Here is a 15,847-nt window from a genome sequence, read left to right as displayed (position 1 = left end):
ATATCTCACCCCGTTTGAGTCACTTAGAAATATGACAAGCTGTTTCACCACTATCTGTTTGATAGAAAAACCTAAAAAAGCTGCTTCACCACGATCTATTTGATAAAAAAACATAAAAAATGTGTTGGGACAGAAGTTATACCAAATTTCGATTTTTAATTAATAGCACTAATAGAAAACGACACTTTCTTTCTCATAATGTGTTGGCAATCCCCTGTGCACGAGTCCCTCCCACGAATGGTGGGAGCTGCAGTGCTGCACCCCACCCGCGGCAGCACCACCGGCGACGCCGGCACGCCTAAATGCATCCTCCCCTCGCCTCCGCGGCCCTCCGCCTCCTCTCCTTCACCTCCCGTACCCGCCTCCTCTCGCACTGCCCATTTTTCCTATCCCGCCGTGACGACGACGGCGGCCGCGAGGGCCCCTCGTCGCCGCTGCCCCCGCTCTCGCCTTCTGGCTCGACTTTCTGGCCCCGCTCGCTCCTCTTGTCTGCGTCAGATGCCGCGGGCCTCTTCAGCCTCCGTGGCGGGTGGCGGAGACGGGCTCTTCCTCCCGCGGCGTCACGGCCCCCCGGCGCCGTCACTGACGCAGCTCCCGTCCGGCTCACCGTCTCCCGCAGTAAGGAATGACTGGCCCCTTCTTTCATTCCCCCGGTGTGCCTCCTTTTTTTATTTGTTTAGCTCTTGCCTTATGTTGTGCGCTGTTGTTTTTCTGATGCAGAATATTCTCTGCGTGTGGCCAAGGGGAAGAAGAAGGCGCATTTTGACGATGAACACAGGTAATTCTCCTTCCTTTATCTCCCTCAGTAGTCACACTTTGACGATGGACCTTCATACACTTTACACCTCAGAAGTCAGAACATTGCGTATCCAGTAAAACAGATTTCTGAAGTTGTCTTCTCGTCATGGATTATTAATATTCCTAGTTTTCATGCAAAATCTAAATAGGCTATTTATATATGAAACATTGCGATAAAATAGATGCTCAGCACAGTGCCTCGTACCCTATATATCAGATAAATTGTGACTTTGTGTGTGAGTGGTTTTGGTATATGTGCATCTGTGGATTCTGTGTTGTGATTGAACACAAATACTCTTGCCTTGATGTTGCACCAGTACATAGTAGGGGATATGTTCTTCGTTTTAGGTTGGGTCCAACCAGTGGCGGATGCAGGGCCAGAATTCACGGGGGGCCAAAAAACTATATGATAAAATTAAGAAAGCCAGTAAAAAACTAGTATTACATAAAATTCAAGTTTCATATCAATATACGATACAAGTTCAAAGAAGAAAACTATATAAACAAAAAGAAGCAAGCTTACCGCCAATTTTTTGTTAACCAAATCAAAACTATATGTACCCTTATCGAACGTTGATCTGTAGATCTTCTCGAAGGGTGGGCCCATCGAGAAGGAGGCGGGGTCAGGCGACCTCTTCGACAGAGAGTCAACGCTCGCTAGTTTGCTAAGCCCGCCGTCTATCGGCGATGGGTCGCATCTTCGTGACGAGCGATATCAGGCATGCTGGACGGGCCGATGTCGCAACAAGGACGAGTAGGGTGGGGGCATCAAGGAGGGGTCAGAGTCGGACAACAACACACGTCGGGAAGGTGACAACGGCGGGCAGCGTTGGGAACGGGGCATCAGGGCAGATTAGTTCGGGTGACGTTGAGAAAAATGAGATCGAACATTCGAATAGATGCAAGAATTGGATCAAGAAAGAGAACGACAGTTAGGATGATTGGACCGATCCGACTAGAAGGTCTAGGACAGAATTGGTTTGGTCTACCTAAAACTTTTATTTTTTTATATACTTAACAATAAATAAACATAGGGTATAAGATGGGTTATAAGAGGTACTAAAAATTGAGGGGGGGCCATGACCCCCTTTGCCCCCCATGTGGATCCGCCCCTGGGTCCAACGGCAGTCGACATCGCCCGCTAACGTGCACGAGCTGGCGGTCGGTACCTACCAACCCGACTCCAACGCTGGTTGGTAGGCCTGCTGATCGGTGTCCGGTAGGTATCGACCGCATTGGAGCCGAACCAGTCAGTACCAACCCGCGTGCAGGAGAAACAGTAGGTGGTCGGTACCCCTGTTCTTAAGGCGTCGCCTAGGCGACGCCTAGGCGTCCAGGCGGAGGTCCCACGTCTAGGCGCCTTGCCCGCCTACCTCGCCTAGGCGCCGCCTAGGCGTCCAGGCGGTGGTCCAACGCCTTGTCTCGCCTTACCGCTTTAAAAACCATGGTCGGTACCAACCACCTATTGCCACATGTCATCTCTTGATTGGTTCTTGACATTTTGACTGCTTGAAGTCCCAAGAAAAATCATGTCTTTTTTGTTGTTATCTTATATACCTCAAATTTATCATGTATCTTCTCAAATATCATAAATAAAATTCGGATACAGATTCATTTTTTTACCATTTTCGTTGTAAGGAGCAAATAATGAATAAAATAATCTATTCAAAATTTTATTATTTTGTAATAATGTGCTTAACATAAGAAAAGATCAGCATCAAATTTCATACATCTCTGTTTTAAAATATCATAATTGTCCTAACAATTCAGATATCAACTTTCATCCCTAGTGTCGTGTTCTAACATGTGGGAACCAAACAACTGGAAATGACTAGGGCAAAACAATGTGACAAACTGGGAACAATGGATCTCAAAATGTCTTGTCAAGCGTGTCCTCTCCCTGTCCCGGCGAGGGTATTTATAGCGTAACTAAAAGGTAGAGCCCTAAAATACGTGCCTACCCTTGGTTATCTGCCACATTTCCGGAATATAATGTACACCGACGTAAACAAAGAACAGTGCGAACCAAGTTCTAATTACACCTATTACTATACCCCCAACTATGATAACAATGTGCTTGGGACTGATAGGTAGGCCTATTGCGTTCGACAGAAGGCCCACCATGGTTATGCTACCCGGGCATAGCTCTTCGACACTACGTGCCAAAGACCTTCGCTCCAAGGTCTCCACTGGCACCACTTTGGTTCACCCTTTGGCCTCGCTCGCCATAGGAAGTCGTGGACCATGCCCGTGATGGAGCCTTCATTTGAGCCTTCACGACCCACGCTGGAAAAGGCGTCCGCCGTAGATAGCCGAGCCTTTCAAAGGGCTCAGTTCTTGATAAGGGAAATCCCTCCGGTAGTCCTAACCTTTGGCGAGTCTTTCACCTTCGATCGGGTTTGTTGGGGTCGGTCTTCGAAACTGCCTTGGTCTTCAACGAGTGGGGAGGCAGCGGGGGCATCGTCCCATACCGGAGGGGGGCACGACCACGATGAAGCCCCCCTTCGGGTCATACTTGGGGTCTTCGGACTCTGTGTTCGCAAACAGGGGTTAGTGTGTGGTTTGTTGTAGCCGATTTAGATTATGACCGAGGTCTGTTTCGGCCTTCTCCCAAACATGACTACGTGAGGCATGAGAGAATTTAGCTTTGGAGGATAGGGTGATTGACCTACCCCTTTATTGGATGAGCTGATGTGACAAGGAAAAAACCCCACTTCGAATATGCTTCAGGTTGAACTATGAGTCTGAATCATGATGCTACACGATAAATACTCATTGCGCACTATCCTTTTATTTTTTTGTCATTGTTGTAAAGAAATACAATTACAAAGGATAACCTATACTAGTTGCTCCAGTTATCAACAGAATAGTGCCATTGCTACTTGTTTGGATTGCTCATGAAGTTATATTTTGATGTACATTTCGTTTAATGTAATTGATAATGGAATGTGACCTCAGCCATCGAGCGGTTAACATGGCACTATGGTGCAACTTTCTCGTCTTCTCTCTAAAGTTTGGAGTGTGGATTTCAACTTCAAGTCATGTTATGCTAGCTGAGCTAGTGCATTCCATTGCAGACTTTGCTAACCAGGTAAGTTTTTTTCGTATGCCAGTTGATGTATATACCTTTCCTCTCTGTTTCATTACCAAGAACAAAGAATCTTAGGGCTAATTGTTCATCAACTTTCAGGCTCTTCTTGCTTATGGTTTGAGCAGCTCAAGACGTGCTCCAGATGCTCTACACCCGTATGTATAATAAGTTCTTCTGGTATATATGCTTTGTCAGAAAATAATTGGAGCGTTCTTAGTTCTTTACTGTACTGTATTTGGTTAAATAAATTTATTCCCTCTTTCATAAATGAGAACCACTCCTTTCCTTTGATGTTAAATATGATGGATTCAAGATTAGGAAAGCTTGTTATTAATTATCACTCCAATTTTCTAATAGACATTAGACAACCAGTGATGGGATTAAATATGATACATCATAAGCTGCAATGATGCCTTATGTTTTGAATCAACAGATGTTAATCCTGGCTTTCTTTTTTGCAGCTATGGTTATTCGAAGGAAAGATTTGTATGGTCTCTCATATCTGCAGTTGGAATATTTTGCTTGGGTTCAGGTGCTACCATAGTGCATGGAGTTCAAAATTTATGGAATTGTCAAGTATGTCACCAAAGTGTCATTTGAGTCATGAGAACTTTATGCACAAAATTGCATTTTATTATGAAATGTCTTCAGTCGCCATCCAAGTATGATAATGCCCATACCCATACTTTTGTTTGACAGCCTCCAGAGAATATTCACTGGGCTGCATTAGTGATTGGTGGGTCCTTCCTAATTGAAGGTGTTGCTCCCTTGCTGCTACCTCACTCACCCCTCTTTTTCTTAGGGTGTCTATTTTAGCTATAATTTACTTGAGAAATCCTGTTGTCTGTTAGGTGCTTCACTGCTTGTTGCTATAAACGCTGTTAGGAAAGGTGCAGAAGCAGAGGGAATGGGTATTTGGGACTATATCTGGCGTGGTCATGATCCAACTTCTGTTGCTGTTATGACTGAAGTCAGTAATATGACTACCTAACTGCTTTTTATGTAGTTCAATCACAGCATCATACTCATTTTCATTTCTGCCATTTGTAATGGTCGACTTTAATGAAAATTATTATCTCATGGTTTTCTTAATTGATTTCTTGTTCATTTACTTTTCAACACCTAGTACTTTTCTGTATTGATTTTATTCTCAATTTTTCACATCCGATATTGGTCTGCAGGATGGTGCGGCTGTTACAGGCCTTGCTATTGCTGCAACATCTTTGGTAGCTGTTCAAATGACAGGAAATGCTATGTATGATCCAATTGGTTCAATCATTGTTGGCAATTTACTAGGGCTGGTATGCTATTCATTGTATGTTTGTGCTTCATACATCTTACACGTGGCTTATAGTTCTGTTTTATAAATGAATAATTGATGTAAATCTAAAGTTGACTGCGTTGTATTTGCTTGTGTGTTAAGTTACTTAGGTGTCTCAACATATACAGTTGTGAAACAAATTTACTGAATAATTTTTATGCTTTAGCAGCGAAGCAAAAAACCACGTCTTTCACAATTTGGACCATCTCTAATTGCCACACTGAAACTTGTTACATGGCATATAATAGAAGGTGGGTTATGACTTGTTTTGGGTTTGCACATCAGGGATGTGCAATTGTCAAGTTGTGCTAATGTGGCCTCTGCATGAGGCAGTTGTTAGGTGGTATTATACTTAATGTTTGAAGGGGTGTTTGGTTCTTGAGTTTTGAAAGAAATAAATTGTGATTTTTTAGAGCATAACCAAAAAAAGGTTTGTGTTATAGTAAATAATAATACCACATTGTCTACCCATATGAGTTATAACTAGCCCGGAAGGCCTAATGCGATACAATGAATATTTCACCAATTCTATTCTTATACATAGTATCACGAGTCTAGGTTTAGTTCCTAACCCTAGTTGCCGCTGCTTCCACATCGTGTGCCCCTGGGGAGAGACTGATCTCCGCCAAGGGCAATGTCACCGTTTAGGCACATTATCTGCTGCCCTTGTTCTCGTTCTCGCGTGGGTCACAACAATAGATTGTGTACCTCTCCACCAACATTCTTTGTTCAAATCTCCGCTATCAGACTACTGTATTTGGTGCTTAAAGGCGACCTCAGGGACTTGATTGTGAAGAATACAAGGGTTTCAGGAGCTTTAGTGCAAAGAGAAGGGGATCTAGATTTTACAATCTTGGATTGCGAGTTGATTTGGCAGAACTCTAGGGCTTCTTTAGCAAAAGTGTTGTCGTTAGTGATGAGGCAGTGACGTGGAGCTCTTTGAGCGCTGGATTCGGCACCATTAGTTAAGACTAGACGGTGGGAGGTGAAGCGACATTTGGTGCTCTAGGCCGTCAGATCGTGGGCAAGCTATGGGGATCCGTTGAGGGGCTGCGACAATCAAGAGGGGAGGGTTGTGACGGCCCCACTTCGACTCTGTGTCGGAGGATAGTCGACGTGCGAGCATACTTGCGATTGGGTGAGGCTCGGGCCGAAGGTATGAGCCCGTGACAATGACGTGACACCACGAACCTAGCTTGGGGGTTGGGAAAGTTCGATGATGGCTTGGAAAAGGCGGTGCATTAGTGTGTAGGGGCGTTGGCGGCCTCGCCAACTACGGCGAGCGATTGTCGTCTGATCAGATAGAGAGAGAGAGAGAGAGGGCAAGACCTAGTCGGGGGAGTTCCTCACCTAAAGGCACAGGTTAGGGAGGCGAGCTTGACGATAGGGAGGCGTTGATGGCGTCGAACGGCGATGGCGGGCAATGGTGAACTCGGTATTTAAGGAGGAGGATGGGTGAGTGTCACTAGGATAAAGGAAGTGAGAGGGAGAGCGTGGTACATCCCACCTAACGACAAAGCTCATGTGGGGGTCCTGAATAGCGAAGGCGACTCTGGTGGGGCGGTACGCGGCGACACACCGTTGTGGCGGTGACATCAACTTCGGCAGCAACCCTCCCTTTCTTACCCCTTCTACCTTGATTGCATTGTCGCCTTTTCTTCTATGTCCTTGATGGCCCTGATTGCTTCGTCCTCGACATCCACCCCTTTAATGACAACTGGCTCGATGTGTCTCCGTCATCACCATGGTGCCTCTTTGCTCTCGTGGCTTCATGTGCGGCTGCCTTGACATCGACTTCCTCGGGTGCTATGTTGACCATGGCTATCAACAACATGACATTCGCAACCATGACTCCTCCACCCTCACTCTTGGTTACCTTGACATCGACACAATGGGCTACCACTTTGCATGAGGACCCATCGACTTCTTCAGCCACAACATACACGACACATCGACTCTTATAGTTGTAGAGAGATGTTAGCTGTCAGCTTCTTCTCCAGTCTCACCGCTCCTGCTGTGATATTGTGTGTCTGTGTGTGTGGGGGGGAGGGTATGGGGGTATGTTAGCTTATCTTCTCCTCCACGTCTCGTTTCATGTGGCTTGACTGCATCGACTTTCGACCCTTGCATTCCACCTCGTTTGTCTCGGTTGTGTAAGTAGAGGGACTCTAACTCTCATCAAGAGGATGACACTATGAGTTGGGGCAATTTTTCTGTTTATTTCCTCAAACACTACACAATGCCATACCCATCTAAGGGTTGGAGACCCATATTTATAGCCCTAGAGGCTGCACTACCACACCTTCTCACACACACTACACAACAGGATTGTCCTCTAGATGCTAAAGAGACTACAGAGGACAGTCAAAAGCGACTGTTGTCCTCTAGATGCTAAAGCGACTACAGAGGACAGTCAAAAAGCGACTGCTGTCCTCTAGATGCTAAAGAGACTACAGAGGACAGTCAAGCTGTCCTCTAGATGCTAAAGGACTACAGAGGACAGTTAAAAGCGGTTGTTGTCCTCTAGATGCTCAAGACTTATTCCATCATTCTCCCCCTAAGTCTTGGGCGTCGTCTTGTGAGAAAGTTGGGCCATCTCGGACCTGGAGCAAAGCTCAACAAACTTGATCTTCCCAAGGGGCTTGGTGAGCAGGTCTGCAAGCTGATCCTTGGTGTTGATGTAACGCGCCTTGATGCTCCCTTCTGCCAAGCAGTCTCGGATGAAGTGGTATCTCAGCCGGATGTGCTTGCTCCGTTCATGGAACACGGGGTTCTTGGCCAATGCCAGAGCGGACTGGCTGTCCACCCTGAGTTCCACCGCTCCAGTGTCTCTCCCGAGGAGATCACCGAGCAGTCGAGCCAGCCAGAGCGCCTGAGTCGAAGCAGTGGACGCCGCTATGTACTCGGCCTCGCAGCTGGACATGGCCACCACCTGCTGCTTGACCGACTGCCAGCTAATGAGGCACTTGCCGAGGAAGAAGAGGATCCCGCTTGTGCTCTTGCTAGTGTCGATGTCACCGGCGTGGTCGCTGTCGCTGTACCCGACAAGGTGTGCCTCCCCAGGGCACCTCAGGTAGTAGAGACCGTGGTCGAGAATCCCCGCAACATAGCGGATGATCCTCTTCACAGCCTGCTCATGCTCCGTCGTCGGTCGCTGCAAGAACCGACTAACGTAGCCGACGGAGTATGCCAAGTCAGGCCGTGTGTGGACGAGGTAGTGAAGGCTCCCCACAAGACGCCGGTACTGTGTAGCATCCACCTCCTCCGTCGTGCTGTCGCGACTCAGCTTCAGCCTCTCCTCCATCGGAGTGAGAGCTGGGTTGCAGTCGGTGAGCCCAGCCAGCTCAACAATGCGCTTGGCGTAGGCGGTCTGGCGAAGTGTGATCCTGGAGTCTCCCTGGTGCACCTCAATCCCCAAGTAGAAGGAGAGATGCCCCAGGTCACTCATTTGGAAGGTGGCCTTCATCTCTTCCTTGAACGCTGTCACCTCTGCATCCTTGGCGCCGGTGATCACCAAGTCGTCGACGTAGACACCCACCAGCAGGGCACTTCCTCCATTGCCCCGCCGATAGATGGCCGCCTCGTGCGGGCTTGGCGTGAAACCCATTCCTTTGAGCGTGGAATCCAGCTTGGCATTCCACGCCCTCGGTGCCTGTCGCAGGCCATAGAGAGCCTTGCGCAGGTGCAACACCTTGCCCTCCTTGCCAGGGATCGCAAAACCTGGCGGCTGGTGTACGTAGACCTCCTCCTTTAAGTCGCCGTTAAGAAACGCCGACTTGACGTCCATGTGATGAACGTGCCAGCCCTGCTGGGCTGACAGCGCAAGGAGGAGTCGCACGGATTCCATCCGTGCCACGGGGGCGAAAGCATCGTCGAAGTCGATCCCCTCCTGCTGTAGGAAACCGCGTGCCACCAAGCGAGCCTTGTGCTTGACGATGGCGCCGGCTTCATCCCTCTTCAGTTTGAACACCCATTTAAGGGTGATCGCACGATGACCATGAGGGAGATCAGCGAGCTCCCAAGTGCGGTTCGTCTCAACCGCGTCCATCTCCGACTGCATCGCGGCACGCCAAGCCGCATGTTTCTCGGCCTCCGCGAAAGACCGAGGCTCACCATCGTCGCATGCAAGATGCAACTCTCCTGCCAGAATGCGAGACGCAGGGCCCGGCACCGACGGGTCGATGAGAAGGCCCTCCACCCTTCGATACCGCAACGGCTCGCCGTCGTAGCACGCGTCGACGCGCTCCTCGTCGCGGGAGAGCGGGGTCACGAGCTCCACTGGGTCGTGCTCGACACAAGCTGGTGACGGAGAGGACGTTCCCGGAGAGGGTACCGTCGGTGCTGGAGTACGTGGTGGCGAAGAGCTCGGTGTAGCCGGAGTCGTGGCTGGAGTGCGTGGTGGTGAAGAGCTCGTTGTAGCCGGAGCTGGAGAGCGTGGCGCTGGAGTCGGTGGAGACTTGGGGGCTGGAGTAGACCTGCTCGGAGAAGAGTTGCCTACTCCCCCAGCTCCCTCAAAGTGGACGTACTCGATGGTGAAGTCGTCGTACGTCGGAGTCGTGCCGTCGTCCACCGCCTTGTCCCACGCCCATCCTCGCCCTTCGTCGAACACTACGTCGCGCGCCGTGCGCACACGCTGTGTTCCAGGGTCAAGGATGCGGTAGGCCTTCGAGCCCTCCGCGTAGCCAATGAACACCCCCGGGGTGCTTCTGTCGTCGAGCTTGCCGATGTGGCCAAGCTCCTTGGTGAACGCGAGGCAGCCGAAGACCCGTAGGTGAGAGACCGCCGGCTTGCGCCCATGCCAAGCCTCGTACGGTGTCATCCCGTTGAGAGCCTTGGTGGGCGAGCGGTTGAGGATGTAAACCGCTGTCACCACCGCCTCTCCCCAGAAGACAGCTGACATTCCTCTCTGCTTGAGGAGAGCCCGAGCCATCCCCACAATCGTCTGGTTGCGCCGCTCAACGACGTCGTTCTGCTGCGGGCTGTACGGCGCGGAGTAGTGGCGTTGAACGCCCTCATCCGCGCAGTACGACGCGAACTCAACCGCCGTGAATTCGCCGCCGTTGTCGGTGCGCAGCACGAGCAGCTTGCGGCCGCACTCCGCCTCCGCAGCGACCTGCACACGCCTGATGGCGTTCGCAGCCTCTCCCTTGCTGCTAAGGATCATCACCCACATGTAGCGGGAGAGATCGTCGACGAGCAGCAAGAAGTAGCGTCGTCCTCCTGGTGTGGCTGGTGTCCCCATGCACAAGCTCGAGCCTCTCCTTGGCTCGGAAGCTCGACTGCTGGGGAAAGGGGAGCCGTCTCTGCTTTGTCAACACGCAGACATCGCAGAATTGCTCCACATGGTCAAGGCACGGCAGGCCTCGTACCATCTCCTTGGCACTGAGCCGCTTCAGGGCCTCGAAGTTAAGGTGCCCGAAGCGCTCGTGCCACTGCCATGCCCCGTCGTCTCGACGAGCACCAAGGCAGCAAGGTTGTGTCACCTTCACATTGAGGATGTATAGCCGATTTGGACTCCTGCGTACCTTGGCAAGAAGGCGACGAGAGGGATCCCAGATCCTCATGACTCCATGCTCGACCTCCACGCGCGAACCGTTCTCATCCAGCTGTCCCAAGCTGATGATAGAGTTCCTCAACGCGGGGATGTAGTAGACTCCGGTGAGCAGCCTGTGCTCACCAGACGCGGCGGTGAAGACGACTGAGCCGGCGCCCTTGATCTCTACGCCGGAGGCGTCCCCAAACTTGACAGAGCCTCGGACGCTAGAGTCAAGCTCGGTGAAGAACTCCCGTCGGCCGGTCATGTGATGAGTGGCGCCGGTGTCGAGGCACCATCCTTCGATCATGTCCTTGTTGGAGCCGTCGCCGAGGAAAGCGCGTGCTTTCGACTCATCAAGGTGGAGGAGTGCCGCTGCGGCCGGTGCCGCTGGAGATGGCTCGATGCTTGCATGTGCTAGGAGCAGGGCCTCCTCCTTCGCCTCCGCCTGTGCGACGTTGGCCTGGCCACGTCGTGGCTGCCGACAATCCCTGGCCCAGTGGCCAAGCTTGCCGCAGTTGTGGCAGCCGTCGTCTCGTGCCGGCTTCTTGTTGCCGACGGCGCCGCCTTGGGCACCTTCACGTGCACCACCCTCAGCATGTCCTCGCACCCCGGCCTGGGCGCCTCCACGCGCCTTGCGCGGCTTGCCGCGTTTGCGGCCTCGTGTCGAGGAGGACTCCCCCTTCTTGTCACCCTGGCAGGCCTCCCACTGCTCCCGAGTGAGATGTAGCTTCCCGCCGATAGTGATAGGCCCAGAGAGAGCCTGTGGTTCGTCGCCGTCGACCACCTTGAGGCGACCAATCGCCTCTTCGATCGTCATCGTGGAGAGGTCTAGCAGAGACTCGATCGAGCGAGCAATCTGCCTGTACTTCTCGGGGATGCAACGGAAGAGCTTCTCAACAGCTCTCTCCTCATCGTAGGTGTCGTCACCGAACTGCACCATCTTCTGCAACAGAGTGTTGAGGCGGAGAGCAAAGTCATCAACATCCTCACCTGGCTTGAAGGCCAGGTTCTCCCACTCCTTGCGAAGTGCCTGCAGTGTGGTCTTGCGGGCACGATCGCTGCCGATGCGGGTCGCAGCGATGGCGTCCCAGGTCTCCTTGGCAGTCCGCTTCTGGGAAAGCGAAAACTGCATCTCGGGCGGGACTGCAGCAATGAGGGCATCCAGCGCCCGCCGATCCTTGTGGTAGTCGATGTCGTCGTAACGAACTGCTTCCCACATGTGGCGAACCTGGAGCCGTACCTCATCACCGCGGCCCACTCGACGTAGTTGGTCTTGGTGAGGGTAGGCCACCCACCGCCGGGACCGATGTCCCTGACAATGGCCTGGGCCATGCGGCGACCATGGTACCGATTCGGGGAGGGAGAACCGCGCCGCCTGTAGAGGCCGCGATCTCCGTCGACTCGGTCGCCGCCGCCGGGAGCACCGCCGGCGCGTCTACGCCCGTCTGGGCTGCCGCCGCGTGCGCCCCCGCCTGGAGCGCCGTCAGCGCGTCGGCGCCTATCCGGGCTGCCGCCACGCGCGCCCCCATGGGGATGCGCGTCTGCCCACTGTGCTGCCTGCTCTCGCGCTGCTTCCCTCGCCAGCCTGAGCTCTTCGTCGGTGTTGTCGTCGACAGAAGCAGAGCTGCCAGCTCTACTGCCGCGCAGAACCTCGAGCTCTGTTGCCGCCGTACGTGCAGCATCCGCCGCCTCCGCTGCTTCTACTTCTGCTCTCGCTGCTGCCAGTTCCGCCGCCGCCAACCGTGCTGCACTCGCCGCTGTCGCTGCAGTCGCTGCTGCTGCTCGCTCGCGTTCTTGTGCCGCGGCGACCTCGGTTTCTTGCTGGCGCCGCGCACTCGAAGTGACCGAGCGTAGGGACATGGTGGGCTACTGAGGGGTCGCTGCGTGTGGAAGAGGCTGTCTCAGACGAAAGGCTGCTCGTCTGAGCAGGAGAGGAAGGAACAGTTGGAGCTCTTGCTGCCGACTGAGTGTGGGGAGAGGCGCGAGAAGGAGATGAGCAAGAGATGTTTAGGCTGCAGGATAGTTTGGCTCTGATACCAATTGTAAGTAGAGGGACTCTAACTCTCATCAAGAGGATGACACTATGAGTTGGGGCAATTTTTCTGTTTATTTCCTCAAACACTACACAATGCCATACCCATCTAAGAGTTGGAGACCCATATTTATAGCCCTAGAGGCTGCACTACCACACCTTCTCACACACACTACACAACAGGATTGTCCTCTAGATGCTAAAGAGACTACAGAGGACAATCAAAAGCGACTGTTGTCCTCTAAATGCTAAAGCGACTACAGAGGACAGTCAAAAAGCGACTGCTGTCCTCTAGATGCTAAAGAGACTACAGAGGACAGTCAAGCTGTCCTCTAGATGCTAAAGGACTACAGAGGACAGTCAAAAGCGACTGTTGTCCTCTAGATGCTCAAGACTTATTCCATCAGGTTGCATCATTGCCTTTTGTATACACCCTCGACAACCTTGATTGTGTCGACCTTGTGAAAGGGAAATGTGCTCTTGGGCCATTTCTAAGTGTTTTGGTGATTTAGTGTCCAACACAAGTGCCTAAGTGTCAAATGGTGGACGAAGTACAAATCAAGTATAAAGGTATGTTTCTCAGACTTAGTACATTGTTTTAGAGACTAATGTATTGTGTCTAAGTGCTGGAAACAGGAGAAATCGAATTGGAGCAGAGATGGCCTGTTCAGCCAAAGCCAGCTCTGTCTGGGTGCACCGGACTGTCCGGTGGTGCACCGGACAGTGTCCGGTGCGCCAGGCTGGCTCAGGCAAACTTGCTGCTCTCGGGAAGAAATAAACGGCGTACGGCTATAATTCACCGGACTGTCCGGTGTGCACCGGACAGTGTCCGGTGAGCCAACGGTCGGCCAGGCCAACAGTCGGCCGCGCGATCCGCGCGGGACACGTGGCCGAGCCAACGGCTAGTAGGGGGCACCAGATTGTCCGGTGTGCACCGGACAGTGTCCGGTGCGCCAACGGCTCCAAGGCGCCAATGGTCGGCTTCGCCAAATAAGGAAAGAGATCCGCACCGGACAGTGTCCGGTGGTGCACCGGACTGTCCGGTGCGCCAGTCGACAGAAGGCAAGAAATGCCTTCCTGGAATGCACTCAACGGCTCCTAGCTGCCTTGGGGCTATAAAAGGGACCCCTAGGCGCATGGAGGAGGACATCAAGCATTCTCAAAGCATTCCTAAGCACTAAGACATCGATTCCGCGCTTTTGATTCCTTGCGATAGCAATTAGAGCTCTAGTTGAGTTGTGAACTCATTGAGTTGTGTTGTGAGCTCTTGTTGCGACTTGTGTGCACGGTGTTGCTGTGATTTCTTGTCTTGAGTGTGTTGCTCATCCCTCCTTTACTCCGTGCTTCTTTGTGAATTTCAAGTGTAAGGGCGAGAGGCTCCAAAGTGTGGAGATTCCTCGCAAACGGGATATAGTAAAGCAAGCAAAACACCGTGGTATTCAAGTGGGTCTTTGGACCACTTGAGAGGGGTTGATTGCAACCCTCGTCCGTTGGGACGCCACAACGTGGAGTAGGCAAGCGTTGGTCTTGGCCGAACCACGGGATAAACCACTGTGCCTTCTCTGTGATTGATCTCTTGTGGTTATTGTGTTTTGTTGAGACTCCTCTCTAGCCACTTGGCATTATTGTGCTAACGTCTAATCAAGTTTTTGTGGATTAAGTTTCAAGTTTCACAGGATCACCTATTCACCCCCCCTCTAGGTGCTCTCAATTGGTATCGGAGCCGTTCTCTTCACAAAGGGACTAATCGCCCGAAGAGATGGATCCTAAGGGGAAGGGAATTGTGATCAACGATAAGGAGAAAAAGTCCTTCGTCAACGAGCCAAAGGATGACAAGCCTACCGACTCGGGCTCGGGCCACAAACGCAAAGATGGGAAGAAGAAGAAGACAAGACGCATCAAGGAGATCATCTACTACGACGACAGCGATGAGTCCACTTCTTCCCAAAAGGACAACGACGACAACGACTACGACAAAAGAAAGACGGTTAATTCGAACTTTTCTTTCGATTACTCTCGTATTCCGCATAGCTCAAATGCACATTTGCTTTCCATCCCTCTTGGCAAACCTCCACACTTTGATGGGGAGGACTACGGATTTTGGAGTCACAAAATGCGTAGTCACCTGTTCTCTCTCCATCCAAGTATATGGGAGATTGTTGAGAATGGAATGAAATTTGATAGCTCGGATAGTCCTATATTTATTAATGAACAAATTCATAAAAATGCACAAGTTAATACTGTGTTGTTAGCCTCTTTGTGCAGGGACGAGTACCATAAGGTGAGCGGCTTAGACAATGCCAAGCAGATCTGGGACACCCTCAAGATCTCTCATGAGGGGAACGACGTCACCTTGCTCACCAAGATGGAGTTGGTAGAGGGCGAGCTCGGGAGATTTGCAATGATAAGGGGCGAGGAGCCAACCCAAACATACAACCGGCTCAAGACCCTCATCAACAAAATAAGGAGCTACGGAAGCACGCGATGGACGGACCACGACGTCGTTCGCCTCATGCTAAGGTCCTTTACTGTACTTGATCCACATCTGGTGAACAATATTCGTGAAAATCCTAGGTACACCAAGATGTCGCCCGAAGAAGTTCTTGGGAAGTTCGTGAGCGGGCGAATGATGATCAAGGAGGCGAGATACGTGGACGACGCATTGAATGGTCCAATCAATGAGCCTCAACCCTTTGCTCTTAAAGCAACAAAAAGCAAGGAGGCGCTACCTAGCAAGGTGGCACAAGTTGAGGCTGCAGGGCTAAATGATGAAGAGACGACTCTCATCATCAAGCGCTTCAAGACGGCGCTAAAGGGTCACAAGGGACAGCCAAGCAAGACCAAGACAAAGGGGAAGCGCTTATGCTTCAAGTGTGGTAAGATTGGTCATTTTATCGCTAACTGCCCCGATAATGATAGTGACCAGGAACAGGGGAACAAGAGGGAGAAGAAGAAGGCATACAAAAAGGCTAAGGGCGAGGCACACCTTGGCAAAGAGTGAGACTCGGATTGTTCGTCATCCGACTCCGACAATGAAGGACTCGCCGCCACCGCCTTCAACAAGTCATC

The 15,847-nt window shown here is 51.5% G+C and overlaps 1 protein-coding gene across 2 annotated transcripts in view; it reads left to right on the top strand.

The window, feature by feature from the left end:
• Positions 1 to 203: 203 nt before the first annotated feature.
• The window catches only part of LOC103641543 (metal tolerance protein C4), a 28,150-nt gene continuing 12,506 nt past the window's right edge, over positions 204 to 15,847 (top strand). For both annotated transcript variants that reach the window (XM_008664888.4, XM_008664887.4), the window contains exons 1-8: positions 204 to 618; positions 721 to 778; positions 3,757 to 3,889; positions 3,989 to 4,044; positions 4,351 to 4,465; positions 4,589 to 4,646; positions 4,741 to 4,859; positions 5,071 to 5,190. In XM_008664888.4, the coding sequence (XP_008663110.1) occupies positions 303 to 618; positions 721 to 778; positions 3,757 to 3,889; positions 3,989 to 4,044; positions 4,351 to 4,465; positions 4,589 to 4,646; positions 4,741 to 4,859; positions 5,071 to 5,190 (975 nt within the window). In that variant the 5' untranslated portion in view covers positions 204 to 302. The remainder of the gene's footprint in view (positions 619 to 720; positions 779 to 3,756; positions 3,890 to 3,988; positions 4,045 to 4,350; positions 4,466 to 4,588; positions 4,647 to 4,740; positions 4,860 to 5,070; positions 5,191 to 15,847) is intronic.

The sequence above is a fragment of the Zea mays genome, chromosome 10 (genome assembly GCF_902167145.1).
Source record: "Zea mays cultivar B73 chromosome 10, Zm-B73-REFERENCE-NAM-5.0, whole genome shotgun sequence".
NCBI lineage: Eukaryota > Viridiplantae > Streptophyta > Magnoliopsida > Poales > Poaceae > Zea > Zea mays.
This window is presented reverse-complemented; position numbering and strand designations above follow the sequence as displayed.